General features: G+C 49.3%; 1 protein-coding gene across 3 annotated transcripts in view; it reads right to left on the reverse strand.

Moving 5' to 3' along the window:
* TUB (TUB bipartite transcription factor) overlaps positions 1-27,278 on the reverse strand; it is a 90,521-nt gene that overhangs the window by 17,606 nt on the left and 45,637 nt on the right. The window contains exon 1 of one of the 3 annotated variants that reach the window (XM_053561524.1): positions 6,933-7,224. The exons of the other annotated variants lie outside the window; for them this stretch is intronic. Within the exon in view, the coding sequence (XP_053417499.1) occupies positions 6,933-6,970 (38 nt within the window). The 5' untranslated portion in view covers positions 6,971-7,224. Of the gene's footprint in view, positions 1-6,932; positions 7,225-27,278 lie in introns of those variants that run through there. 3 annotated transcript variants of the gene reach the window in all.

Raw genomic sequence — 27,278 nt, forward strand, 5'->3', positions numbered from 1 at the left:
ATAGGCAGCTGTCCCGCCTACTTGACATCTGGGAAAACCTTTCCTGGTACCCACAGCCTAATTCTCCCATCAGGGGAGCCCCAACTGTCATCTGGGGTTGTGTGCAAAACAGCCTCATTCACCAAACCCTCAGCTGCTGGGCACATGAGAAAACACTGCTCAGCAAACATACTTGTTCCTAAAATAGCTCATGTACCAAAAGGGCATGGCCTCTTTGGGGCCTGAGGGCACTGCCAGGAGAGGATGGAACCAGCTCCCTAAAAATTTGAGCAGGCTGAGATGGTAAGCATCCCATCGTGGAAGGCACAGAGCGTAGTCTGGAGGGCTGCAGGCAAGGACTTCTGAGAAGGGAATTTTTTTTTTTTTTTTTTTTTTTTGAGACAGTCTCACTATGTCACCTTCAGTAGAGTGCAGTGGCATCACAGCTCACAGCAACCTCCAACTCTTGGGCTTAATCGATTCTCTTGCCTCAGCCTCCCAAGTAGCTGGGACTATAGGCACCCGCCACAATACCTGGGTATTTTTTTGTTGTTGTTGTCATTGTTGTTTAGCAGTTCTGGGATGATGTGCCAGCTGATGGGCACCAAGGCCAGGAAGGACTCCTGAAAAAAGGGTTCAGGTGCCAGGGCAAGCAAGATGCCTGAGGGCCCTGCCAGGCCTGAGAGGCTGCAACTTTCCACCGTCTCTGCAGCTACTCACTGACCTGACTAAATAACCAAGGGCAAAGCATTAGCTCTAACTTCAAAGAATCAAACCGAAACGCCACTGTCCACCATGAGACAGTGGTGGACACGTTTGAAAGACACAATTTGGGTTTTATACTGTGGCACCCGGCGGCTGACAGGAACAGGGGTCTAAGATCCAACTGCGGTCTGCTTGCTGAGCTCTGTGCCTGCACAAGGCTGCCTGCAAACCTCACAGCCTTATGCCAGTGGCCTGGCCACAGGACCCTCTGTGCAACCTCTACTGCGACATCACTGGCTTCTCTTTGTGTCGGTGGGAGAGGCTGCTTCACAACCTACTAGATGTCACAAGAGTAACAGGGTTGGGGCAGTCATCTGGGCCATTCCAGGCACTGGGCTTGGCTAAGCAGGACAAAGAAGATGCCTTCCAAGGTGCTGCTTGGTGCTGATGCTAATATCTACAGTAATTTAGAAAAGCTGACATCCAGTTGAGAGGTCAGGCTCATGTTAGCAAAGCCACCTTCTGAAATGTGGGGTCACAGTAGCTGTTCAACTGCCAAAGGAAGCTTCCTGCCATGGCAGCCTCACTGAATGCGGCTCAGAACTGCTAAACAACAATGACAGTGTCCCCTGATGACCTTAGCCAGGAAGGGGGTCGTTTTCCTACCACTGGCCTCTATCCCACGGCCACTGACCTTCCACAGTTATGCTACTGGCAAAGAGGCTGCTTTCCATGAAAAAACACCACCTTTTCCTGTCTCCACCTCCATGTCCTGATGGGGGAGTATGATAAAACACCACAGGCTTTAGTAACACTTATTACCAGGTAAGATTACAGGTAAGAAGGACTTAACCACCCATCTTCAGAGAAAGATGGATGAACATAGGCCAGACTTCTAAAAACAAATTCCAGAAACCTCCAACATCCTGGAAGTACCTGCAGAGCCACTACCTAACTCAGCAGCTGCATGCTCTAGTATACAGAGGAAAGGTGGGCGCGGGTGGGGGGTGCAGCTGGGGGAAGCAATGTGTGCCTGGCCCAGCAAGAGCATCCAGGAGGGCCTACAATAAATTCACAGTAATAAGGCAGCTCCCAGAGCGGATCCAACATGTGGGCCTCCTCCCGTAAGGCACAGTGTCTGTAGGAGAGCTGTGAGGGTACAAGGCAGACACCATTGCCCTGCAGTGAAGCTTGTACTAGGTGGGTGTTGCTGGCCCATGTGTCTGAGTATGCAACAACGCTCCCTGGCGAATAACAAAGAAGCCCCAGCAAACAGCAGCTGTTGTGGAAAACAGTGACAATGAGGATGGCTGTCTCCAGGGAGAGCAGAACCAAAGCTCCCCTCCCTTCCTCAGGAGGCCCAGCCCCCTCACCACTCCCACCCAGATGGCCCTGCCTCCCCAGCTCCACTGCTCTACTCTTACACCATTCCTAGGGCATCTTCCTTTCCACCAACACTTCCTCAGTCTGTCTCTTTCTGATGGGCATCTTCTAGGCTGCATTAAATGATAACCATGCGAGGAGACACTAATGGCTTTTTAATGACTCCTGCTCCAATTATGGAACAACTGCCAAGCCCAGGCTGCCAGCTGCAGCCCCGCCAGGAGACTCAGATAGGAGACAGGGCACTGATGGATGGGTCTTCCTGATGACCCTGGCTGCTCTTTCATCACAGTCACCTCCGGCCAGGGCCAGACCAGGAAGGCCCAGGAAAGCACCAGCCACTGGCTCATGAGATCAAAGAAACCCTATCTGCAGTGTCCACCAATCCATCCTTCCTGCCCAGAGCCAACAAGGGGGCAGTCACCTCCCAGGTAGCCAGTCCCCCTGAGGCATCTGGCAGACATCTGGGCAGTGACTCATGACTGACAAAGGCTCTAGGGCACAGAAGCACTATTCCTATGTACTGGAAACGTGCAGACACATCTAACATATTAAAAAAAGCCTGTTTCCCTGCCTCTCTTCTCAGCCTCTACTTTATATGCTCTAGCTAATCCACTGGTGCTAACTAGAGGAGCACCGGCCAGGGCAACCTAGGAGCAGACCCAACTATCTGGACACACTCGATACCCACTTCACCCTCTCTTCTTTCTGCCCTCAGTCACAGTGGCAGCTGCCCCAGCTGAACCCTGGAAATCAGAGAAATGGGCTGTCAGGAGAAGAAAGGCCACCCAGAGTGTCTGGCTGAAACCCTGTGCCCAATGTCAGACCACCAGCAAGTCCAGTCCAGTTCTGTGGCCTCTGTGGCCTAGCAGCTTATTGGAACATAGTGGGAAGAGGGCAGCTCCAGAAGGAAGTGAAGCCCACTGCTCACAGGAGTTCTGGCTCCCAGGATGGGCCAGTGCAGCCAGTGGTGCCCAAACTCACCAGGTGCAATGAAAACTGCTATGGGCACTAAAACCCTGACATAGTGATTCAGAACTACTGGCGAATCTGCCCCAGGATCAACCCCTACCTCCCTCTCTCTTCTTTAAAGCAAGTGCCAAGATGACTAATGTTCAGCCACGTACATGGGACCATAGCCATAGCTGGTGATCTCTAACAAACAAAAAGGAAATTGGGGAGTTGTTACACGGCAACTTTTTCCTGTGAGGCTAGGAAAGCCGTGTTGCCATGAGGTCAAGTGGTAGGTAGGCCCAGGGCACCTCTGAGGCTAAACCTAGCAGCAGAACATAAGAGTCAAGAGTCTTGCTTAACCAGTAGTCATGCTGCTCTCCAGAAAGCAAAGTGAGGAGGTCGTGGGAAGCCTAACTAGAGCCAAGAGGAGAGAGAACCCACATATTTAGGAAAAACTTTCTAACGGTCACAGCCGTCTGACAGGGCCATTTGGTAGGGATGCTGCAGGAGACATTAGCACAGAGAACTAGGTAGCCTGTAGGGCCCTTCTGGCCTGAGATTCTCCTCCTGTGACCTAAAGGCATGCTTTGCAAGCAGTGCTCTGGAGTCCCCAGTGTGATAAGAGAGTACTACATCCCTCAGCTGTAAGGGGAATCCAGTTGTGGGGCCTGGAAAGCCAAGGAACCCCGAGGAAAGGCTACCTGCAGATGGCACTTGTATTCAAAGAGGTGGACATCTTGTCTATGTCTGGGTCATGTGGGGATACAGCCAGGAACCAGGTAAGGTCCCCACTCTCAAGGAGTCATGACCTAGTGAGGGAGATGCTCCAACAGCTTCAGGACCATGCAGACAAGGGCAGTGAGGACAGGGCCAGGATAAGACCCACCCAGCACGGCGCTCCAATATGCCTGGGGGCTTTCCTGACTCTGAAAGGTCTACCTACAACTATGAAAGGTAAAGTCATGCATTGAAGGCATTTAATATTTCTCAAGAATGCAGGTAAAGTGAAACTGGCAGAAATGGACATTAGTAGTAGAAAACAATGAAAGGTAAAAAATGATCCCAGTTGTTAAACTTCACAAACTAAATGACTCCCTTCTAATCAGAATGTGAGATTAATCCATCATTATAAACTGAGCCACAATTACCCATAAGAAGATTATCACCAACTATCACTGCTTCAAAGAAAATGAGTTGAGCCCAGGGAATACATGGTGTAACCATCTCATAGGGGTCAAAATCTCTATCAGCAGAGCTAGAGAAAAGCCAGCCAACCCCTTTCCCCCAAACCAAATGCTACATTTCAGTTCTGGCATGCTGAGACAGTAGCGAAACCTCATGCCAGTCAGAGCACGTGCACGCGTGCAGCCCCCACCCCCATCTGCAAGTAAAATGCCTTGTCTGTCTTCTGCCCCAGTTTTCTCTATGATCAGACAGGCATGTGGCTTTGACTGCAATCAGCAGCCCAGTTAATGCTAGGAGCAATTTGAATCTCTTTATCTCAACCCAGGTCTCCCATTTTAAAAATCTGCACCCAAGTCCAGTGCTTTCCCAGGTTCAATGCATGCTCAGAAAGGCCCTGGCAGGGCAGGACAGGAGGGATCGATGCAACTTCTGACTACAGTCCACCTCCAGCTAGACACCTACCCTCCCTACAATAGAATAAGAAGAAAGGGTGACAGAGGGATGGGGACAGCAAACAGAACAGGGCCACAAGGGTGCCAGGATGCTTCTCTGGGCTGAGTGTGTGTGCCCAGGAAAGAAATCAGGGGAGGGGTACGGCATATGGTAGCTGGGCCTGGGCTGGGGCAAATTCCAAATCACTCCATACAGGATGCCAGTGCCCTGGCCACTTGCTGAAACACAGTCATTTCCCAGAGACAATTCTACCTCCTTGAGGCCCCCTTTCTCAGGAACAGGCTTAAGCCATCCCAGTTTGAGGCAGATGTTCTCTAAGACCCATGCACTTAATTCTACAAGTTGCTTTTGTCCTTAGCTCCTTGGGAGAAGCTTCCTTGAACCATGACCTGGCCTGGCCCAACCTCCAGTAAGTCAGATCCTAAAAACAAATGATCTCCACAGCCATAGTGGTGCCCTCCCATCCTCCTGAGATAGTCTATGGCCTCCATCCTGCCATCTGGATTCCACACAGGTACTTCCACAGCACTGGAGTCCACTCAGCCCACAGGCACTGCTCAGGCACCTCTGCTAGGTGGCTAGACAAAGTTACTGACAGTCTACAGGGCTGCAGTGTCTTCTAGAAGGTCTTTAGCCCACATGTACCAAGAAAATCCAAGATAACCCAGAAACTACCTGTGCCCCCAGCCAGCATGGCTGTCTGGAGTGACAATCTTTTGAGTCAGCACAGCCCCTGATCCCAGACCTCTGATGGGAATATCCCCCTGATTCATGTGAGACTCTGAGGTGTGAATGCATGTGTGGGCAGAAGACCCTATGGGGGACATGTGTGTGCACACGTGTGGGTGGGGTGATGAGGAGGGACACAAAATAATCTGGGAAGCCCCGCAGCCCCAATAGGAGCTTAGAGGCAACAATGATTCTCAAGGGAAATCCTGAATTTCCCAGACCAGAGACAGGTGCCTATCCACAGAAAGATCTGCTTTTAACGAAGCTTTTAACGAGCTTCAGGCAGTTTCAGCTGGTTTCCATTTGGGATGCGTGTCTGGACTCATAAAAGCTCTGTCAGAATATTTTCTGTCAGTGACTGATATGCTCTGAGAAGAGGCTGTGTTACAAGGCAGATGTGGAGGGTCTAATCCTGCCACTCACCAGCACTTGCACCTTGGCTGATGATAACACAGTGGGCCTTAGCAGTCCATCACCCTTTTTACTCACATGCCTCTCAGGGAGGCCTAGAGACAGCCGTAGCCCATGGCAACCAAGGAACCAATGGGTGGCCCAGGATCTGGTGCTGCCAGGGCAATGAGCTCTTTTCCCTGGAAATAGACATAATGAAGTAGGATGGATAGGGAAAAGGCCTGCACCTGTGTGAGATCCCGAGCCCACCTCCCTGGCTCCATGCAGCTGGGGAAAACCCCACCATCTTTGGGACAGATGACAGTTCTGGGAACAGAAGGTAGTGGGCTTCCCTGAGTGTGCCAGGGTTCTTGAGGCCTTTTGTATGTATGAAGGCAGTTCTATGTGTTGTGAGCTGGTGGTGTCCAGGTGTAGACCTCCTAGCAAGGAGATTACTGAGTCTCTGAAAGACACTGGGTAGCACTTGTGAGTGAGTAGGAGGAGTCAGGTATTTTCAAAATAAAGGATGTGTATGTGCGCTGATATGTAGGAATGTGTCTCTGTATAAGGGCAAGAATTCATGTGTGCAGGGTGCATGTGTATATGAGCAGCTGTGAACTCCTGCTTCAGAGTAACTGTCTTCACACTTTGAGGTTTGAACCGACCAGCAGGAGCATCTTCAACCAGTGTGCCGATGTCCTGTGGGTGCATGCGTGCAGATGTTCGGGTGTGTGCGCGTGCACGCTATACCGACGTGTGACTAGGGTGCCGGACCTAGGAGGGGCTCAAGCCTCCCCGGGAGCCTACATGGTGCTGCTGGACCCAGCAAGGCCCACACAGACCCCATCCAAATACCCAGGCCGGTAAGGGGATGGAGCTGGGCAGAAGGGTTCAGTCCGCAAGGGGCCCTCAAAGTTGAAGTAGGAAAGACCAGCGCCTCCCACCCGCTCCCCCAATGCTGAGATACGTGCAAAGGGGATAAATACCCTGAGCCCGCACAGGGTTCTCCCGCTAGCCCTATGGCCCGAGTTGCGGGTAGTGGGAGCCCCTGGCCCGGCGCCTTCTACCCTGCCCCATGCCCTTGGCGTTGGAGGGAGGTGTTCTGGGCCTGCACTCCCGAGTTGAAAAGAAGGTAAGAGCCGGTGCCCGCGTACCTGTAGGGAATCCAGTCGGAATGCGGCTTGGAAGTCATGTCTTTCGGGGGCGGGGCGGCGGCTGCGGCTCTGGAGGCCACAGCCCGTGGGGACCGGCGCGGGGGCCCTGCTCAGCTCCCAGGCCGCCCCGGGCCGCATCCTCCCGGGCCGGGGCGCTGGGCCCCGCCGAGGCCCGCGCTGACCGCCAGGGCCCCAGCAGCGAGCTCGGCGAGAGGCTGCCTGAGATACGCGGGGCGACGGGCAAAGCGGCGGGAGTGCGCGGGGCCGCGGCGGGCAGGCGGGCGGGCGTGCGCGCGCGTGGAGGCGGAGAGGGCCGGCCCGCACCGCCGGGCGCCCCCTCGCGCGCAGAGGGCGGGAGCGAGGCGAGGCAACGGCCGCCCGCCCCAATCCATCGCCCCGCCCCTCACGGCGGAGACCCCACCCCCAGGCCCGGACTGGGTCCCCCGGGTACCCTCTCCTCCTTCCCCGAAATCGCTGGGGTCTGCGCTACAGGAGCGCTGCGGTGCCAGCGCCCACCTTCGGCTAATAGCAGCGTTGCCCAGACTTCCGAGCCTCAGTTACTTTCTCTGTGAAACGGGGATAATTTTAACATCTACCTACTTACCTGGCCTACTAATCTCGGCTAAGGGATGGAAAACGGCTGCTTGGATTGGGCGAGGGTTGGGCAGAGGGCGTGGTTATGCAAAAGAAGGTCCCGGGGAACCTCCAGGCAGAGGCTCTGAGGCTGCCCTTCCCGCTCTACCCTAGCCCAGCCCAGAACCTTCTGTCTTTGATTTTAATAAAGGAGGTGTTTCCTTAGCAGGGGGTCCTTCTCATCTAAGCTGTGGCAATTACTGAAATAGTAACTTTTACTGTCTATTATATTACAAGCTTACAAATTTCTAGTATTTAATGTCTACGATAGCCTTGAGAGGCAAATATTTCATCCCTATTTTCCAGAGAACAAAGTCTCAAGAATGGTAAGATGCCCAAGGACATAAAGCTAGGAAGCCATGGAGCTAAAACTGTTAGGTCTCTCTGTCCTCCAAAGCAAAGCCCTTTCTAGGGGCTGCAATTAACCGGAGGCAAAAGCCTCTCAACAAAGATCACCGAAGGTCTCTGTGCACTGATGAGGTCCTGGCAGTGACTAGGACCTACCGTAAAGCAAGGCATGGACAGCTGGGGTGAAGGCTGAGAACCCACAGAGGGTTGTGCTGAGCAGCAGGCTGAGAGGTGGCCAGGGGCCTGTGAGTGTGGAGCTGGTGGCAGGGCAGGGTCTGCTGAGGGGCACAGTCCCCACACTACTCACAGAGGTCCTCATGTGCCCTCTGGATCTCCCAGTGCCAACCATGCCAGTCAGATAGCCACGTGGGCATCCTCTGGTAGGCTGGCATGACTGTGGACTGGGCGGGAGGGAGTGTGAGAACTGAAGGAAGTCGTGTCCTGCTGCTCTGGGGCCACAGTCACAACCCCCACTCCAGGACTCTCCTGATGTTTTGGCCTGGCCTGGCCTTGCCCATTAGCTGTTTAACACAATAAGCAAACTATCCGGAGCACTTTCTGAACATCAAGAGGTATGTTAGGTGCTATAACTTGTTTGTCCTCATAACCATCCTAGGAGACAGGTGCCTTTATCATACCCATTTTACAGAAAAGGAAACTGAGACACAAGAAAAGGATCTTGCCCAGGTCACATAGCTGGTCAATGGTGAAGCTAGTATTCACACACAAGGAGTCCTCGTCCACAGCCCAGGTGGCGGGGAGGGGTCAGCCTCCTTCCTGCCTATGACAGTTAATGCAGTGATACACACACACGAGGCTTCTGGAGCACAGGACAGATCAGATCCATCTCTGCCTGGCACAGCATCAATGCTCTATGAATACTGCAACCTCTGATTAGTCAACCTCTAAGAGCTATCACAGTCACTGAGAACAGGGAACAAACAAAATAAATCACCTGGGAGTAGAGTGCATGGGGCAGAAGGCAGGGCTGGTTTCTTTGCCTGCTGGGTTGTTTAGCCTGAGATTGTTTTTACCCATGTCAGGCTCCCAGGAAGGGCAGCAGAAGAGATTAGTCACAAAGCACTGCCCCATGGCCTCTTTCCTAGCTTGCCTAGAAACAAGTGGTCAGAAGCTTTGGACTCCTGGGGGCCCTGCCCTTCACATTACCTCTCCCAGAGTTGCAGTTAATACCCACCAAAGCAGAGGTGTCTAGAGCCTAGAAGACCTTTCCTTCAAGAATATAAGGCCATTTCCCCCCCCCCTTTATTCCCAAATTATCTGACACCTTAAAGCAATCAGAATTAAGTTGGAAGGTCTCAGGAGCCTGGAGTAATTGAATCTATTAAATAGACACTTTAGACTGTGTCCTAAGAGAACAAAATCTGGAGGTAGAGCAATGTGCAGGAATAAGATGGTTTTCCATGTCTCCTCCTGCAGAGGCAGGTGTGTGCATGGGGTAGGAAGAACCCATGAAACTGTGTGCCAGTGTCCACATGAATGTGTGAGTGCACATGGGTGTGTGTTCACACAGGATGAGAAGGAGGAGACTGAGTGCCAGTGTAAACCTGAGTGTGTGCGTATATGTGTCAGAGATAGCCCTGTTGTCTGAATAGGTATGTACAAGAACATGTGCTGGATGGTGTGTTTATATGTGTGCAAAGGGAGGACATGTGTGTTTCTAGGAGTTCTATGGTATGTGTGAGTGTTCACACAACTCAGAGCTCGTAATGGGTTTTTCTGCTCAGATGGTTTCCTTGGTTGACTTTTATGTCCCTGACTTCCATCAAAAAGTGACTCTTGAAAGCCATATGGCATACATTATACTAGGCCAAGGTTAAAAGTTATATTTTTACAACTGCATTATACAGTGACCATTGAAACAGGGTATAAGCTTCTCAAATTTAGCCCCTGGAATAAGGTTATCTCAACACTACCACATAGCAATCTCAACATGCCTTCCTCACCACCTGCCCAAATCCTACGAGGATAAGTTATTTGCTCTAAATTTAAATCCTCCTCACTGCATGTTAGAGATTTTCAAACATGGTGTTGGTTTGTGAGGGGGAGTGAAGGGATGTGTGGGGACTGAAGTGGCTTAAAGGAGACCCTCACATCTGCCATCTGAGGATAGGGGCCCCAGGGAAAGCCCCCTCAGTAGGACCAGTCCACCCAGGAAAGGAGGTCAGCATTTTGCCACCGTGCCACTTCCAATATGGAGTCTTAACATTTTCTATATCTAAGTAATGGTTTTATTGAGTGGAGACCACCTCTAATCAATTTTGGAAGCAAAAGAATAAAATATTATAAATTAGTATTCAGATTGTGTCCTGCCTAGTGGCTGGGCATTGTGACCTTGTAGCTTGAGGGCAGCAATTCAAGTCAGTGAAACATCAACTCAAACCCACTGAACTTGGGCAGAGTTGCTTTCAGGGAGCTTTCAGTCTGGCAGAGGAGGAAGAAAAAGTAGCCATCCGTAGCACTAAGATGTTGGTTGCAGTCCAGGTGGACAAAGTGTGGGTAATGAGGGGATGCAGAGGAGGGCAGTCAGGAGGGCTGAAGGAGGAAGATCAGGTTAGGACAAAAGTGCCCTGAGAGGGGAAAAGGGTAACACTTGGGGTAGGACTTGAAGGATGAATAGGATTTTGATAGGCTGATAAGAAAGCAAGGGAACAGTTACCTATACTCTACAATTGACCAGGCCCTGTGCTAGCATTTTTTTTTTTTTTTTTTTTTTTTGCAGTTTTTGGCCAGGGCTGGGTTTGAACCCACCACCTCTGGCCTCCGGCATATGGGGCTGCCACCCTACTTCTTTGAGCCAAAGGCGCCGCCCCCTGTGCTAGCATCTTTTACCAAAGGACATTCCAGGTAGGGAAGATGACATGAGCAAAGTCATAGAGACATGAGAGTATGTGACCAATGTACTTGAAACCTGAGGTGTGAACCAGTATTGTGAGTGGTTTGGTGTGGCAGGAGATGGACCTAGAAAACTAAGGTAGGGCCAGATCATGTCACTCTGAACATCAGCCTAGGGAGTTCGGATTTTATCCTATAGCCAATGAGAAACTACTAAAGCAGCGGTTCTCAACCTGTGGGCTGCGACCCACAGGAACTGTATTAAAGGGCCGTGGCATTACAAAGGTTGAGAACCGCTGCACTAAAGGTTTTAAGCCAAGAATAACCTTCCCAGGTGTAACCTTTTAGAAAAATATAATTGGGAGCAAAAGGGAGGATGGAAGGAGACAAGACTAGCAGCATTGAAAACTGCTAGATGTCTATTGGGAAAGTCTGGACAGAGATGAAAAGACCCTAAAACAGAGTCTGGTGGCTTTTCAAAGCTGTCAAGTGGACATGATGACAAGATAGAAGCATATAAGTGTAGGTGGCCATATTGCACCTTTTGTAATTCTCATTTAAATCATTGCAGAATATACAAAGACCATTGCTCCACTGTCAATGATTAAAATGAGATAAATAGGCTTATAATGTCTTTGAAAAAAATGTAGTATAACCACCAGTAAAATTAAAAACAATGTGTCTATTTTCCAAATCACTGCTGAAGATAATAGTAAATACTCTACATACACACACAGATGCATAGTCTATAGGAAACAAAACTCATAAGGCATAAAACAAGGTAATAGGAATAAAACCAGATCTAATGGTCCTGAAGTGAGTGTAAATAAGCTTGGATCATATACAACTACCATTTACTCAGTGTGTGCTCTATGCCAGTCACTCCTCTGTGTTTCATAAAAACAAACATGGACAGCGGGATGATGGAAGGGAGCTCTTCCTGTCTATGCTTAGGGCTCTGAATGAATAGATGTCACATTCCAAAGGGAAGTGGGATACACCTCTTGGGACAGAGGTGGTGAAAACTTAGGTCTGTACCATTAACCAACACCCATCTCTAGTACATACAAAATATGAGAGAGCTGAAAAGGGGATTTTAGAGGTTTAAGAAAATTTTATAGGAAGACCTTGGGGTCCAGTGAGCCCTGATAAGTGGGAAGGGTGAAGAGTGCTATTACCTTCACCCCAAATCTGCAGAGTGAGGCTTTAGAAAAATCTCTAGAGGAGCATAATATGTGGCCACAATGGTCTCAGGGCCTCGGTGGACAAAACCACAGAGACAAATCCAGAGAGAGTGCTGCTGTTCCCAGGTTAGCAGGGTAAAGGGCACATGAGTGTTTCCTGTGGACAGATGTGGGTCCCAACATGAAAGCCAGATGTGATTATCTTAGATCCAGGCCATTAGGGTTTCCTTGTGAAAGGAGGAGACACTGAGTGAGGGGGTGGGCCCAGGTCTTCCCCGGCCTGAGAAAGGAACCTGGGACTAGCTATGGGGAGAAAGCATCACCCACATTGCGAGAGGCACAGGAAGAGACCTCAGAGATGGGTGGTCTCCACAAACCCATAAAAACACCCCAGTGAAAAAGAAGGCCCAGAGACTATGGCACCAGCTCATCAGATCACAGCCATTGAAGAACTTTCTATCCCTCTCTTTCCCCTTTTCCCTCACTCCCTCCTTCCTCCTTGGACCCTGGACAGGGTCAGAATTGTGATTTACAAGCTGGACCCCTTCCCCATAGGCAGCTGGCCTACAGAGGACTGTGCTGGGCCAGAGTGATAGAGTTCAAATTCAAACTCAGGAAGCTGAGAGTTCTAGAGAACAAAGAATTATCTTCCTCTAGAGCAGTGGTTCTCAAACTTCCTAATGCCGTGACTCTTTAATATAGTTCTTCATGTGTGGTGACCCCCAACGATAAACTTATTTTCATTGCTACTTCATAACTGTAATTTTGCTACTGTTATGAATCGTAATGTAAATATCTGATATTCAGGATGTATTTAGGCAACCCCTGTGAAGGGGTTGCGACCCACAGGTTGAGAACCGTTGCTCTAGAGAAAACCAAATGATAAGAGCCTTAGGCCTTTGACTCACTAATTCCTCTCCTAGAAATCTAGCCAAAGGAAATAGGAAGAGAAGTCAAAAGTTTATGCACAAAGGTATTCATTGAAGTTTTACTGCTAATAGGGGAGATTGGCTGGGGGAAGGGAAACAAAAGGCTTATCCTTCAGGACTTGGTTAAGTAAATAAGTCCAAAGAAAATAATTCCATGTTCATAGGATGGATCACTAAGCATCCTTTACAGGGAATTTTAAAGGATAGGTAACAGGTTTGTGAGATGAGATACAATATTTTAGGGAAGTAGGGCTGGGCGGCGGCTCATGCCTATAATCCTAGCACTCTGGGAGGCTGAACTGGGTGGATTACTTGAGCTCAGGAGTTCAAGACCAGCCTGAGCAAGAGACCCTGTCTCTACTAAAAATAGAAAAAACTGGCCAGGCACTGTGGTGGATGCCTGTAGTCCCAGCTTCTAGGGAGGGCGACACAGGAGGGTCGATTGAGCCTGAGAGTTTGAGGTTGCTGTGAGCTGTGATGATGCCATAGTACTCCACCAAGGGTGATAGAGTGAGACTCCATCTCAAAAAAAAAAGGAAAAAAGAAACAACAACAACAACAACAAAACTAATATTTTAGGGAAGTAAAATGCCCTACAAAAACGCAGCACCAGTGGATGGCACATGGTCTCACAAAAAGTTGCTCAGGGTGAAAGAGACACCACCTGGTGTCATCAGCTATGCCACCCTAGGGACATATCTTCCTTTCCAGGTCCTCCCCCTGTTCCAGGTGCCCAAGCTTCCTCTTAGCTCCAGCTTTGGTTCCTGTGACCTCCTAGTGACCCCTGGACAGCACAGATAACATGCCCATCTCCATGGCTGGGGGAGACAGACGATAAACCCACACTGTCTGCACAACAGATTTGGTAAATAAATAAATAATATTTTTGACACCATGCAGACTGGCATATCCTTAGTTACCTAGTGTAATATGGTGTGTTACTAAGATGACACCCAAGTGAGCACACGCTAATGCTTGCTGTGCAAGAAATGTCTGTAACTCTTAGCCTGGTTATTTATCTTGGAGGGGAGTAGAGGAACTGTGGGAAGGATGCTGAGCCTTAACACCTGCTCTTTACCCATTAGAGGCATTTGCTGTGAGATCCAACGCTGAAGGACAATGTCCCTGACCTAGGAAGCTTCTGTTCCCACTAAGTCCTCCTGCACACTTCCCAGCAGGGCACCTAAGCCCAGCTCTCCCTGGAGCAGAAGTTAAGGTTATAAATAGAAAGAGGGCTTCTGAGGCTGAGCACTCAGGCCCCTGTGCTCAGCCTCCAGGAGGGGTTTGTTTTACCAGCATTATTGGATTTGTAGATAAGCAACAAGGAATTAAGTTGATCAACAAGTGAGGGAGAGAGTGCCCATTTGTTCATAATGCAAGATTTATCTAGCAGAGCCCTCTTCTTTGACAGAGAGCCATTTCCTTTATATCCTCCAGCAAAGAACATTTTATTTTGTAACCTTTCAGAAAAGCCTGTGAGTTTGTGTTTTTGATCTGTTTTTCCCCCAGCCTAAGAAAACCATAGTTATTCAAACTGTGAAATGTGTTTTAAACAATCCTACTCTGAATTCGCAAACCAGTTTGGCTAGCAAGAGGAATCAGTCCCTAACATGCAATTTAAACTATTTGAAAAGTTTATTTCCCCCAACACGCCTTCTTTTTACTCTATGGCCCTTCTCTTTTGTTGCTATTGATTCATAAATATCAGACTCTAAAGCCACCAGGTTGTTGAAGAAGCAGAGTCCTGAAAAGAGGTCTTATGGGATTGGAGCCAAGCTGTGTTACCTCTCCAGCTGAGTTTGCCTGACTCTGAAATTGGCCATAAAAATTCCAAGATCTATAAAAGCAGAGGGTATAGAGTAAAGAGCACCAGTGCCAGGTTTCAGTCCTGGATCTGTTGCTAAAGTGCTGCGTGACCTTGAATGAGTATGTCTCCTCTCTGTGCCTCCTGAAAATCAGGGAGTGGGACCACATCTAAGGCTCATTCTAGCACTCATTTTCTCTGATATTTTGACTATTTAGAGTGGGGATATTAGGAGATAAAAGATGATTACAATTTGTTCAACTCTGAAATAAGGTGAGATTTTTTTTTTGATTATAGAATTCTTGTGTTTTATAAAAAGAAATACACAGCAATGAAAACACAGAAGACACAGTCAAGAGAGCAAAATTCTTGTCCTCTCTGTGCCACTTGCTAACTCCCTGGGTGACCATGGACCACTCTCCCAGTTTCTTGCTTCAGTTTTCTCATCTGTTAAAAGTAGAGAAAATATATACACACCTTGTCTACTGCAGATACATACACACCTACAGGGGGTGTGAGCCTGTGAACACTGTCAAAAATACAAACCATCACTTAGTAATTAGAGCTCCCACTCAGTGAGCCCTTACCTTTAGGGCCCACTGTGCTAAGCTGCTAAGCATTAACTTGCATTATCTCATTGATTGCTCACAGCAACCCTGAGGAGCTATTATACAGAAGGGAGCATAAGCGCTGTGGGTGGCCACAGCAGCAAGGATTTACTCAGCCTCACCAAGGTCTATGCCACTGGGCTTCCGGCCACCACAGGTGGAGATGAGAACAGGTGGTCCTAGTTACTGCTGCCTGGCTTGGGCTCTAGAAGGGAGGATGGCTTCACCCTCAGCATCTTCATCTGAGCTGAGCTCAGGCATCTGGAGGAGGCAAAGTGCAGCTCCCTCCTAGACTTCCTTGATGAGATCATGCCCAGGGCTGGTGGGCTGGGTGCTTCGGGACCTACCTCTGCCTCCATCTACCTCCAGGCTCCTTTGGATCTCTCTTGGTGCCTCTCCCCGACTCCCAACCCTATCACAGCCTACCTGCTCTTCATGTCATTGTCTGCTCTGCTCTCATCACCCTCCCTGCTGCCGTAGTGCCCACCTGTCCCTTCCCGCCTCTCCACTCTGAAGCCAGCAGGAAGTGGGTGCCCAGAGGATAAGGGCTCAGCTTAGCAGATCAAGCTCTCAGATTCTGACCTTGACACCTCATGCCCATTGGTCCTGTCCTGGCCCTCACACTCTGTGGCCTTCCCAGAGATGGGCAAATTGGGCAGCCCTCAGAATGGCCGTCAGAAGTCTCTCTTCCCAACAGGAGGGGCCTTGCAGCCACTCACTGTGTGTTCCTCTAGCTCAGGTCACCCTGCCCTGCCCAGTCTCCTGACCAGTTCTCTGAACACTCCCCAGGTCTCTACATTGTGTCCCATCTCCTCATCTCACATCTCAGCCTGTCTGGTTCCCTAAAGCTATGGTATCCACTTTTCTGGCTCAACCTATTCTGAACTGTGTCCCACCCCACACCCCACCCACTTGGCTTTGACAGAATTTGTGATTCTCCCTTGCCCCTTGTGATTAACCAGACATTTGTTGATGGTGTTGGCTTATGTCCTCACTTGATCTGAAGATTCTGTTAGTGTCTTGGATGTCAGGAGTTTTAGGTCTAAGTCCCTGGCCTACTATGTGACCACAGATAAGTTCCTTCTCAGTTGTCTTGGCCTCAATATAGCAATCTGTACAATAAAGGGCATGGATTAGATAATGTCAAAACCCCCTGAAATCATTAAGTGTCTATTACAAGAGCCCCATCTGAGAGTTCACATTAAAACCCTGGGGGAGCAGAGACTCCGAAGACCAGAAAAAAAAACGATGAATAGAATTCGACTCTCACCTAGTCATACACCCATAAAATAGGCAGAAAATGTAGAATGCATCCTGGCATGTGGGTCTTAAGTCCCTCCCTTCCTCTCCAAGAAAAAGTACAGCTGATAAGCACTTAGGAACAATCCAATGGAAAAGTTAAAATGTCCTAGAAAATTCCAAAAGGCCAATAAATGTGTAAAAATCACTAACTCCTTTTCCCTCCCCCTCCCACAATATCTTATCCATCCCCATGTCCTGTTAATATTAAATCCCTAGTATCGTCTCAGTAGGACCCCTTCTCACCACCTCCAATGCCACCATGCTCTTCCATATGACCTACATCTGCAATAACTTGTAGGGCTTCAGGGTGGGCTCTGGAGCCAGATTTGCTGGTTTCAAACCAGGCTCTGCCATGAACTACGTAAGTACACCTTGGGTTGGTCCTGGGGACTTAATAGTTAATATATGTAAACCACTAAAAACAGGCAGTATGAGTTAGCTGTTGTTATATAATGATCTGCACCCCCTTTCCCTCCAGCCCCCCTGCAGTCTGTTCTCACATGGCAGTGAGAGTGATCTTTTCAGAATGCAAATCTATCCTTGCATCTGCTGCTTAAAATCCTTCACTGATTTCCTTTGCTCACAGACCAAATAATTTTAAATTCCTACAAAAAAATCAATTTTCAGTTCTGCAGCCATACTGGTCTGCTTTGAGACAAGCCAAGCTCTGTCCCCCACTGCAGATTCCTGGGTCTGGAATGCACCTCACGTCCCCACTCTTCCAGGCCCAGGCCCTAGGGCTGAGCCCCAGGTTCAGTGAGGATGGAGGACCCCAGCTGCCTATATTTCTTCAAAGTTCCTGAGGGGCACATCCATGATTCTTGCAGCCACTCATTGCCATCACTATTCTACTGTATTAGAAAGGAGGACCTGTCAGTGGCGTTCACTGTCCCACTCCTGATACCACTTGTTAGGGCCCAGGACTGGCCAGGTCTCAGGCCTGGCTTAACTAGGTTCCAGATGCGTACTGCTAAGCTACCTTGCTCAGGAACAATTTCTCTTAGGTGCCTGAGGGCTATCTACTTCAGCTGGAGAGAGAGAGAGAATAAAGCAGTCTTGGAATAGATAGATCTTAGTCTTTAGTAGAGCTCGGTCATCTTCAGCAGAGAGACAGCATGCTGGTATTCCGCAGGCAGGAGAGGAGACAGAGTCAGAGTAAGCCGGTCCATGATAGAATGCGCATGCTCTTGACGGCCTGCTCCTCCAGCCTAATAAAAGGCTGATCTCATTCCTCTCAACACCACAGGTATAGAGACTGCCAATTCACCAATGCTCTCATCTTGCAAGTTCTCATGCTTGTTAGGAGAGCTGAATCCCTCTCTCCGTGCCCTTTTCACCAAGGTGTTCCATTGTTGAGCTATACAGGTATTTCTTATAACTCTCAATCCTCCTAGCCATAGGCTATACGGACTGCTACAAGGACCCATGATTTGTATTATTGTAAGTGAAATACTGTGCTAGAAACAGAGCAAGCTATAGGGGAGCAACGAGAAAACCACCAGAATCAGAAAGTTCAGTAAAATTGCCTGATAAAAAGGAGAAAAGAAAATAGTCAATAACATTTCTATATAAAATAACTACAAAAGGAAAATGAAAAAGATACCTCATAAGGGCAAGAGTATGTGTGAAAAGTTTTAAAATAATATTAAGGAGATGTACTTGTGATTCATATGAAATTATAAGATGTAATTAAGATTTATACAAAGAACTTGAAACAGAAGATTCCTAATACATTTCTGCATGATGAAAAGACTATTCTATAGATAGTAATTCTCCCTAAGTGCAACTTTAGCTCAAAGGAAAATTCCAAGGAGATTCTGAAACTTGATAAAATACAGGGATTTCTTCAGATTCCCTTTGGTGATGATTTAGGGGAGGGAGGGAAAACTCCGAAACTGTTTGTGAACGTGGGTCCTGTGACAAGAAGGCCAAAGTGGCCACGGTGATTTGCTGGCGATCACCAACACCAGCTGGATCCGTCCTGCAGGACAGCACGCCCACCCTGTAGGCATCCTGCCCTACTCTCCAGAACAGTGGGTTCCTAAATTTTGACTCCCAAAGCAGTTGGTGCTATAATTATGTGTCTACTCTGTACCTCCAGTGAGTGTTTTTAGGAGTAAAGAAGCTTGTAAGAGGTAAGTTGTTGCTTTTAAGGTGACATCTTTGGGAGAGTAAGCAGCGAGGAACAGCAAAGCAAAAGAAGCAATGACAGACTCTACAGCAAGCTTGGGCCTCTGTCCCTGTGATGGCAGTGCCACAGGGCAAGTCAGTGCTTGTTAGAGAACACAGGGACCCAGACCTCTCCCACCCAAGGTTTCCCACCCTAGACAGGAAGCTGTTGAGGGACTCCCAGTCTCAGGCAGAGCCATGGTTCCTGAGTGATCACCAACATCATGTCAGCCTGTCTTGCAAAGCATGGCAACACTGGCAGGCATCCTGCCCTCCCCAGGAGAGGCCAGGGAGTTGGTATAACTACTTCCTTTTCTGTCTGTTTCACTCAGTCAATGGGCCTTGTTTCCATTTTCAGAGTCATGAGTCAAGAGTGCCCAATTCCACTGACCTGTGTAGATGCCCTGGGTTAGGGTAGCTTGTGATAAACTATTCCACTACCCCCAAGTCCTCTAGAAAACCCTGGTGTACATTACCTGGAAGGAAAAAACAAAAACAAACAAACAATGAAGTAAGAAAAGCAAAGAAAATTCAGATCATGATGTTTAATGAGAGGACCAGTCCTATTAGGTCAGTGGTTTTCAACAGGTGTGCCATGGCTTATTGGTATACCGTGAGGGGATCAATTTTAGGTGTGCTGTGAAAATTTTTAAAGGTCATTAATGAAATTATTTTTGAAAGAAGTTCAAAGCACAGTAAGCGTATTCTTTTTTATGCTCTTTTCTTTTTGATCAACATAATTTAAGTGGCCCATGGAAGTTTAACTATAGGTTCAAGTGTGCTGTGTGATAAAAAGGTTCGAAAAACACTGCACTAGGTATTAAAATACATAGCTGCAGCAATTAGAACAGTTTGGTGATGGACAAGAATCTCACATGAAACTTCAATGAAGAAAATAAGCAACCCAGAAATATACTAAGACCTTAATTTCTCCATAAGAACTTAAACATTAATTATCCCTCCCGAAAAAACTTTTAAAAAGAGAGCGCAAAATTGTTATGACAAAAGTATAAAATAAAGTGTTATGTGGTTATCTAGAAGAAGAGAGTTTCCTGAGCTATGAGATAATGGGCTGATTTCCAGGGCAAACAGTTATTATTATAGTAGGTAGTTTATGCAGAGAAAGAGCAAAGAAAAGACAGCTGGTTCAGCAAAGTAGTAAGTACACTGGGCTAGAAGCCAGGGGTCTGAATTCTAGCCACGACTTCTCCCTGCTGAGTGATTTTAGGCTAGGTCTTTTTCCTTTCTGGGCCTCAATCCAACATTTCAAAGACTAAGGATTAGTACAGATCAACCTTCTAAGATTCCACAATTCAGAAATCATTCCCCATTTCTGGTTTCTACAATAGGACTAGATGGGAGCACAGATAAAACCCCAGACCTTTCTCCAAGCCACACTGTAAGGCAGCTCTTTCCGCATTGAGCAGCACTGAGGCTACTTTGCACCCAACCCTGTTAGTCACCTGGACCCAGAGATGAGTAAGACCCAGCACCACCTGTGAAGATCACCCTCTGAGGGTGCAGAGGGACCGCAGACATAACAAATGACAATCCCAGGCAGGGTAAAGTCAGCCCAAGTTGGAGGTGATGGTCCCCTGGGGGCACAGCAGAGAGTACATAGGAGTCCGTGGCTCTGCAGCACAAGCAGCATTCCAGGCTGGGTATTGAAGAACGCAGTTCACAAAGATAGATGGGGTGGGGAGCCACCAGAGTCAGCTTTGCACAAGGATAGGTAAGGAGATGGAAATTCAGGGAGTCCAGAGTATGGGAGGAAGTTAAGGCTGTGGCTTAGGGGATGGTGCAGACTAGGGGAGGGGAGGGCTGACAACAAAGATGTGAGTGTGTGGCTGTGGAAACAAGCAGAATGGAAGCTCCTCCAGGACAGTTTTCACTGTATTATGGCCTGCTGTATCCCTAGTGCCTAGGACAGTGCCTGGAACAAAGCAGTTGAGTGAATAAATGTGGCTAACTCTTCCTGTCATCTGCTCTAAATACTTTCTTACTCAGGGCATAATAATGGTAGTCAACATTTATTAAATGCTTACCATGTGCCAGGCATTGTGCTAAAAGCTGCACATATAGTTTGTAAGCCAGGGCTGTAGGGCCCCCTGCAGGTGTTCTCTGTGATACTGTCTGCACAAGACAGGAAATGGAAACAGCTCCGCCATCCCTTGTGCTGGCTCCTGAGTGCTCAGTAATGAATGGCTGTTATTAAATCTTGTTGGAGAAAGGGGAAGCCAGAAGCATGGGCTGGAGAAGCAGGACCTAGTTAGTTTCAGATTCAGGGGGTGAGGCCAGAGGCTGGAAGAATGGAGCAGTTTGGGAGAAGGAGGAAAGCCGGCTGGACTGGGAGGTCAGAGTGGACATCACAAAGGGAGAGAGTGGAACCTATCTTTTTACACCATGACAACTGCATGTGTGCACACATGTGTGAGTTTATAGGAGGAGGCGGGTTGCACTGGTTGCCCAGAGGACCTAGACAGGTCCAGATAGATCCAGAGTTGTTCCAGAGTGACAGGCACTAGAAGCCACTTGCAAAGTGCTGGGGGCTGCACACATTTGCAGGGCTGAGCTTGTGCAGGTGGCCTTACACGGCCTCAGGTCCTCTGAAACCAACAGTTGTTACATGTCTCCCAGATCCAAGCTCCTGGCCCCAGGGTCTGATCCTGACCCCTGCTGCGTTCCCAGCACGGTACAGTGTCTGACATAGGAAGGTGTTCTAGAGATGGGGTAGACAGGCCAGGCTTGCCCCAGGTATCCAGTTTGCAGGTGACAGATTGGGATTCAGAACCCAGGACTCCTCTAGCTCCTGAGCAGTGGTGCCCCAAGCCGGCTGGCTGCCAGTTGGGGGAAATCTGCAGCAGCTTCAGCCTGTCTCTCCCCAGGCTATATGGACCTTCTTCACAGCCCTCTTGCCCCTAGAGAAGAACAAGGGCCATTACCTGGTCCCCTAAGCACAGTAACTGGCTGGGCCTGGGATCCAAGTCAGCACACAGGCAGCTGAGCTGTCTGGGGGCTGAACCCAGGGCTGCTCCCCATGAACTGCACGGAGTTGCTTCCACCCTCGCCCTCATCTGCTCCCCACCCATGGTAGGCCCTCGAGTCTCCTTTTCAGTGTTGCCTGCTTCTGGTTATGCTCCCAGACAGGAAGAGGCTGACCGGGCCTGTGCCAAGCAGGACCTCTCACGCCCAGCACCTGTGCAGACATGCTGGCTTTTGACCCTTAGAAAACCCTGGGCTGGAGAAGAGAACTGCTGAGTGCCCATTCTCCACCTGGCGGTGCTCCCCCAGAGCCCCCACAGTTCTAGGGGCCCTCAGGGCAGCCTCTTCCTAGGTCTCCCCTTCAGCCAACTCTAGGATGCCACAATTAGCCATAGACTGAGCCAGCCCAACACTGACTACCCTGAACACACCCCGTTCCTTGCCTGCCAAACCCCAAGCTGGACCTTAGGGCCACAGAGAGAAACCCTTCACAGTGATGTGATTCTGACGGCAGTACAGGTGTCCACAGCCACAGAAACTGCTTCAACACACAGGCATGGCCCTCCTCCTACGTGTGTGGGTGGAGCTAGGGGCTTCTGTGCGTCATCACTAGCCTGCAAACAGCTCCTTCTTCAGATAAGGAAAGCAAAGCTCAGAAACTTGCCAGGCTTTATTTAACCCATCCACTTGCTGCTTCCCCTGCTGTATATCTCCTGGCTAAATTGCTCATTAGCAGTGATCAGATTAACCTAGAAGCTGAGCTGCTATACCAGCTCTGCTCCTGGGCTCACCAGAAAGCATGTTTCCTCTTCCTTCACCTCCTCCCCTGCTTCTGCACTCCTCAGCCCAAGGCCCTCCCTGGGCCTACAGATAAATTCCACCCTGTTTCAGGTATTAGAAGAGGTGAAGGAAGGACACTGAGCACTTTCACGTCTTCTCATTTAATCTTCTCAACATCCCCCCAAGGTAGGTAAGACTATCCCATTTTACAGAAGAGAAAGCTGAGGCCAGAGAGAACTGAGGCCATGCAGTAAGTCAGAGTGCCAGGATCAGACCAGGTCTAGCTCAATCTGTGGTCCATACTTCTGCTGCACCAAACCACTTCTTAGTTCTGTCTAGCTGCCATTTGGCCTGGGCACCCACCATGTCTTCTCTGTCTATTACCACCTGCCCTAGCTTCCCCACCCAGGAATGAGATGGAAAGACGATTTGCTTCCTTTCCAAAGCCTAGAGAACATTGGTGGGCTAAAGACACTTGCTACCCAGCAATAAGCATGCTTCACCCTTAGCCCAGTGGCCATGATCCTGGCTTGTGATTCTGATGGCTTGCTCTCTGGGGACAGGAGCTCTGCCCAAGTCCAGGTGGTAGTCTAGAATGCTGACTCCCTGGCCAGCTACTGCCAATTCTCTAAGAAGCTAGGCCCTGTTTTTTCTGTATCACACATTGGCCCTGTGTCCTTCTTCTCCCTAGCATCCTGACTCTAAGAGCTTGATCACACAAGTCACTCTATTGCTCTGTCCTACTGAAATATCCTTGAGTATCCATACCTGTCTATTTATTCTCAAGTGTGCTGAGTCCTTTGATACTGTGATTGAAGATGCTGACTTCGCATTCTATGCTAGTCCCTCCTGCCCCAACAACCTGCCCTGATTTACTCTCCTCCCTTATCTGCCTTGTTGTTTCTGAGATCCCAGGAGGCCCTGTGGCCCTGCCTGACACAGCCTTGGCACCTATTTCCAACACTGAATTTTGTGCCCATGAACCTCACCATCTCTATCTTGAGTCCCTGATATCACTGATGAGCACCCCATGTCATCATCTACAGGCCACAGTCTTGCACCTGACCCAGGTCAATGTTCCCTATGACCCTCCTTGTCCACAGTCAAGGCAGGAGGGCTCAGACCTTCACAAACATTACTGACTTTACCCAGGCCAGCCTCTCTAGCCACCATCAGAGCCCTGGTCTGACAGGCCCTGAATAAACTCAGTGCAGCTCTCTAATGGTCATTAGGACCAGCAGGCAGGTGTACTACAAGCCCCAAATCTTGTTTATCCCCATGGCCACCACCACAGCACACATGGTAATTTCTGCACCTGGAAGGCCACAGCAGAGGAAGGTGACTATGTGATCCCCTAGTGAGCTCAGGCACAGCCCATCAAGCCAGGGACAAGCATGGGTCCATGACTTTTCTCTCTCCCCTTCATCTCAGTCTTCTCTTGCGGACAAGTGATGCTTTTTTAAAACCACATGCATCACTCTGCCTCAGAACATTGGAACTAAGGCCCTGGGGTGTATGCTAGCCTACTGCTGGGATACTCAGAACTAAGTAAATCTACAAACTCAGAGCTGTTCTTTTCCCAGCCCTGATTCAGCTTTTTGACTCAGGACTGACCCCACCATAATCCCTACTGGACAAATGATGCCCATCATTTTCCCAAGGCTCTTCAGAGAATATCTGGCAACACACCTGAAAACACCTTGACAGCACCACTCCTGATCAACATGGCAAGATGAGAAAAAAGAAAACAAAACTGCTACAGACAAATAAAAATGATGAACCTTGATACTGGAGGGTTGTATATAATTGCCATCCATAATTGGTGTCATGGTCAAGGGACTCAGTATTTCTGGAGAACTGTAGTAACATGTGACAAGAACTATAAAATCGTTCATGCCCTTTGACCTAGTAATTCCACTTGGGGAAAGCTTCCCAGTAAAATACTAAGAAAGTAATTTGTACAGAGATATTCATAGCCATGATATTTATAATAGCAAGAAATTGGAAGGAACTCAAAGGTTTAGCACTTGGGGATTGACTAAGCAAATTGGGTCGAGTGAACACTTGGGGATGCTCTGCGGGCAGGAGGTGTGGACAAGTGCAGTCTCAGGCAAAATGAATGTGTGTTCCTAGGCCGGGGAGACAGGAAACAATCCAACTCAGATGGCCTCTGGCTCCAGCTTCAGCCGTGGAAATGAACATCCTGGCAGTTACTTCATGTTGCCTTCGTGTTAATTCAGTTAAGTCGGTAAATTCCAGGTCAATTATGAGGACTTTAAAGGTCATTTATTTTATTTATTATTTATTCATTTCTAAAGGTCATGTTGAATTAACTAGAGTCTTTTTTCAGAAGACATTTAAAATGCACACAAGGAACTCCATCGGCAATTTCTTAACTCCCCCTGGGCGAGCTCATCTTCTAGGAGTCCCGTCTAACATCTCTCTTTCCTCATGTCTGTGCCAGAGGAGCTGGGGTCACCCTGTGGCTGGACATGGGCAGTGAGGGGCTAAGACAGCCTCAGTAGGTCCAGACACCATGACATAGCAGTCCCCTGTTCTGATGCTCTGTCCCTCCCCCTCCTGAGGCACCAGGCTTTCTCTTACTGAGGAGCGTGTCCAGTCTCTCTCTCATGTTCCCACCTGAACATCTTGCAGAGCCAAAGTGTGAGCATCTAATGGTGGCCCGGCAGGCAGAGGCCTGGGCTTCCACGACCCCAGTAGTCAGACTAGCCCAGGGTGAATGAACCTCCAGAGCAATGGTTTCTTCACTCAGCTACAGCTCATCAGAACCACCTAGGGAACTTTAAAACACTGATTTCTGGGCCCCGAGACTCTTGGGGGTGGGCCTGGGAAGGTGTATGTATAAAATACCCCCAGGAATTCTCATAATTTGAACCACTGTTCTAGAGCCTTTGATGCCCAAGAAAGAAGTGGTGAGCTTGCCTTTCTGGGTTCCTGAGTTCAGAGGGCTCTTAATTTTGGGCCAAAGGCCAGCTTGTGGCCAGCAATCATGGCAGAGACCACATCTGCTCATGTGTACACTCACTCACACACAACCTGCAAGGGAAAGCCCCACCTCCAGGCCCTTGAGAGTGCCTGGGCTGCTGAGTTCCCTAGAGGCTGACGGCCGGCCTCTGCCTCAGCCCCAGCATGTGTGTCACCCTGGGACCGGAGCCCCCCCGAAGCTGTCTGGGCTCCCCTGCTGCTACCCTGCAGCAGTTGCCTCTTAGTCCACACCCACCATCCCAGGTGGAGCAGGTGGGGCCTGTGGCCCCACCTGCCCAGACCATACTTACGGAGTCATTTTATAAAGCTGCGTCCTCCTTTCAAACAGCGACCCTCCCCAGGCCCAGGGCCATACCCCAGCCACTGGTGTGGCCTGGGCAGACTTGGTCTCACCGCCCCCTGTCTCCACGACACTCTTCAGCTTCACATTGGCGCTTGAGTCCCCCAGCCTGTTGTCAGGAAACACCGAGAGTCGACAGTCGTCACCCTGCCCCAGCTAACCCCCAGCGAAGTGAGAACTGGTTGGAGCCTGCATGGTCCTGAAGAACCAAGAGAGCAGAGGGAGGGGGAGCCGGGAGGGACTCCAGGGGTAGGGGCTCTTCCCAGGGGGTTCACAGCACCACTACCTGAGGTAAGAGGAGGTGACAGGGAGGAGGCCACGTCTGCTGAGAGTCCCCAAAACTGTTCCTAAGGCAGTAAGGGCTCTGGAGCTCACCAAAAGCCCTATCTTTAAGCCTGGACTACTGGGGCCCAGTGTGGCTTTCTTTGGGGATCTGGATCCCTCATAGGGTCAGGGTAGGGACTGGACAACTCCTGGGCAATGGGAGGCTCTAGTGTATCTGAGATGTGAGCTTGGCTGAAAGGTCATAGAGAAACAAGCGTGACTTGTGTGTACCCTGAGCTGACTGCCCTCACCCTGTTCCCATACCCCAGGATCCTGGGCAGCTGCCCCTCCCAACTCAGAGGCCCTGCCCTGCAGGAGGGGAGCCAATCATCGGCCTCTCTGGGATTGAAAGTCACACAAACTTGAGGGGCCCTTGTTGTCCCTGTACAGGCACTGGCAGGGCATTGTGGCTGCCATCCTATGACCTCCACTTACATCCTCCCTCCCCACAGCACATGCCCTTACCCACTGGGCTTGGCCCAGGCGTCAGTCTACTGACAGTGCCCAGCTAGCAGGGAGGTTTGCAGGAAGCTCTGTGGGGCTAGAGGGGAAGCCAGGGGCCTCATGCCAAGTCCTCCCACACATGGGTGGTATCCATATTGTCCCCAATGCCAAGCCTAAGAAATAACAAAGGGTCTTGTGTCCTGTTAAGTACATCTTTGCTTTGCATTTGTAGAGACAATGGACAGGACATCAAGAGACCAGGAGACTGACTTGCTGCTTCGCAGCCAACCTCACGCTGCACTTGCCCTGGGAGTGGTGGAGAAAGGCCCATCCTGGGGCACACTGACAGCTGCAGTTGCTGGGCCACCAGCCAGGAGGGGCAAACTGCACTGCACCAACTGCTGAAAGCACCTTCAAGCAGGCAGTGCTGAATCCTACCCGCTGTGGACATAGCCACAACTGTGCCATGTTAGAAATGGGCTTGGAGGTTCACATGGAACCTGTAATGATAATACTTGGTTTTTTCATTGGGTTTTATAATATTATCTTAAGTCTCCATTAGCGTCTATGTTGACAAGAATTCACAGACCCCAAATATGTACCACAGTAAGGGATCCCTTGACCAAGTGGTTCTAATTTG

The sequence above is a fragment of the Nycticebus coucang genome, chromosome 14 (genome assembly GCF_027406575.1).
Source record: "Nycticebus coucang isolate mNycCou1 chromosome 14, mNycCou1.pri, whole genome shotgun sequence".
Classification (NCBI taxonomy): Eukaryota; Metazoa; Chordata; class Mammalia; order Primates; family Lorisidae; genus Nycticebus; species Nycticebus coucang.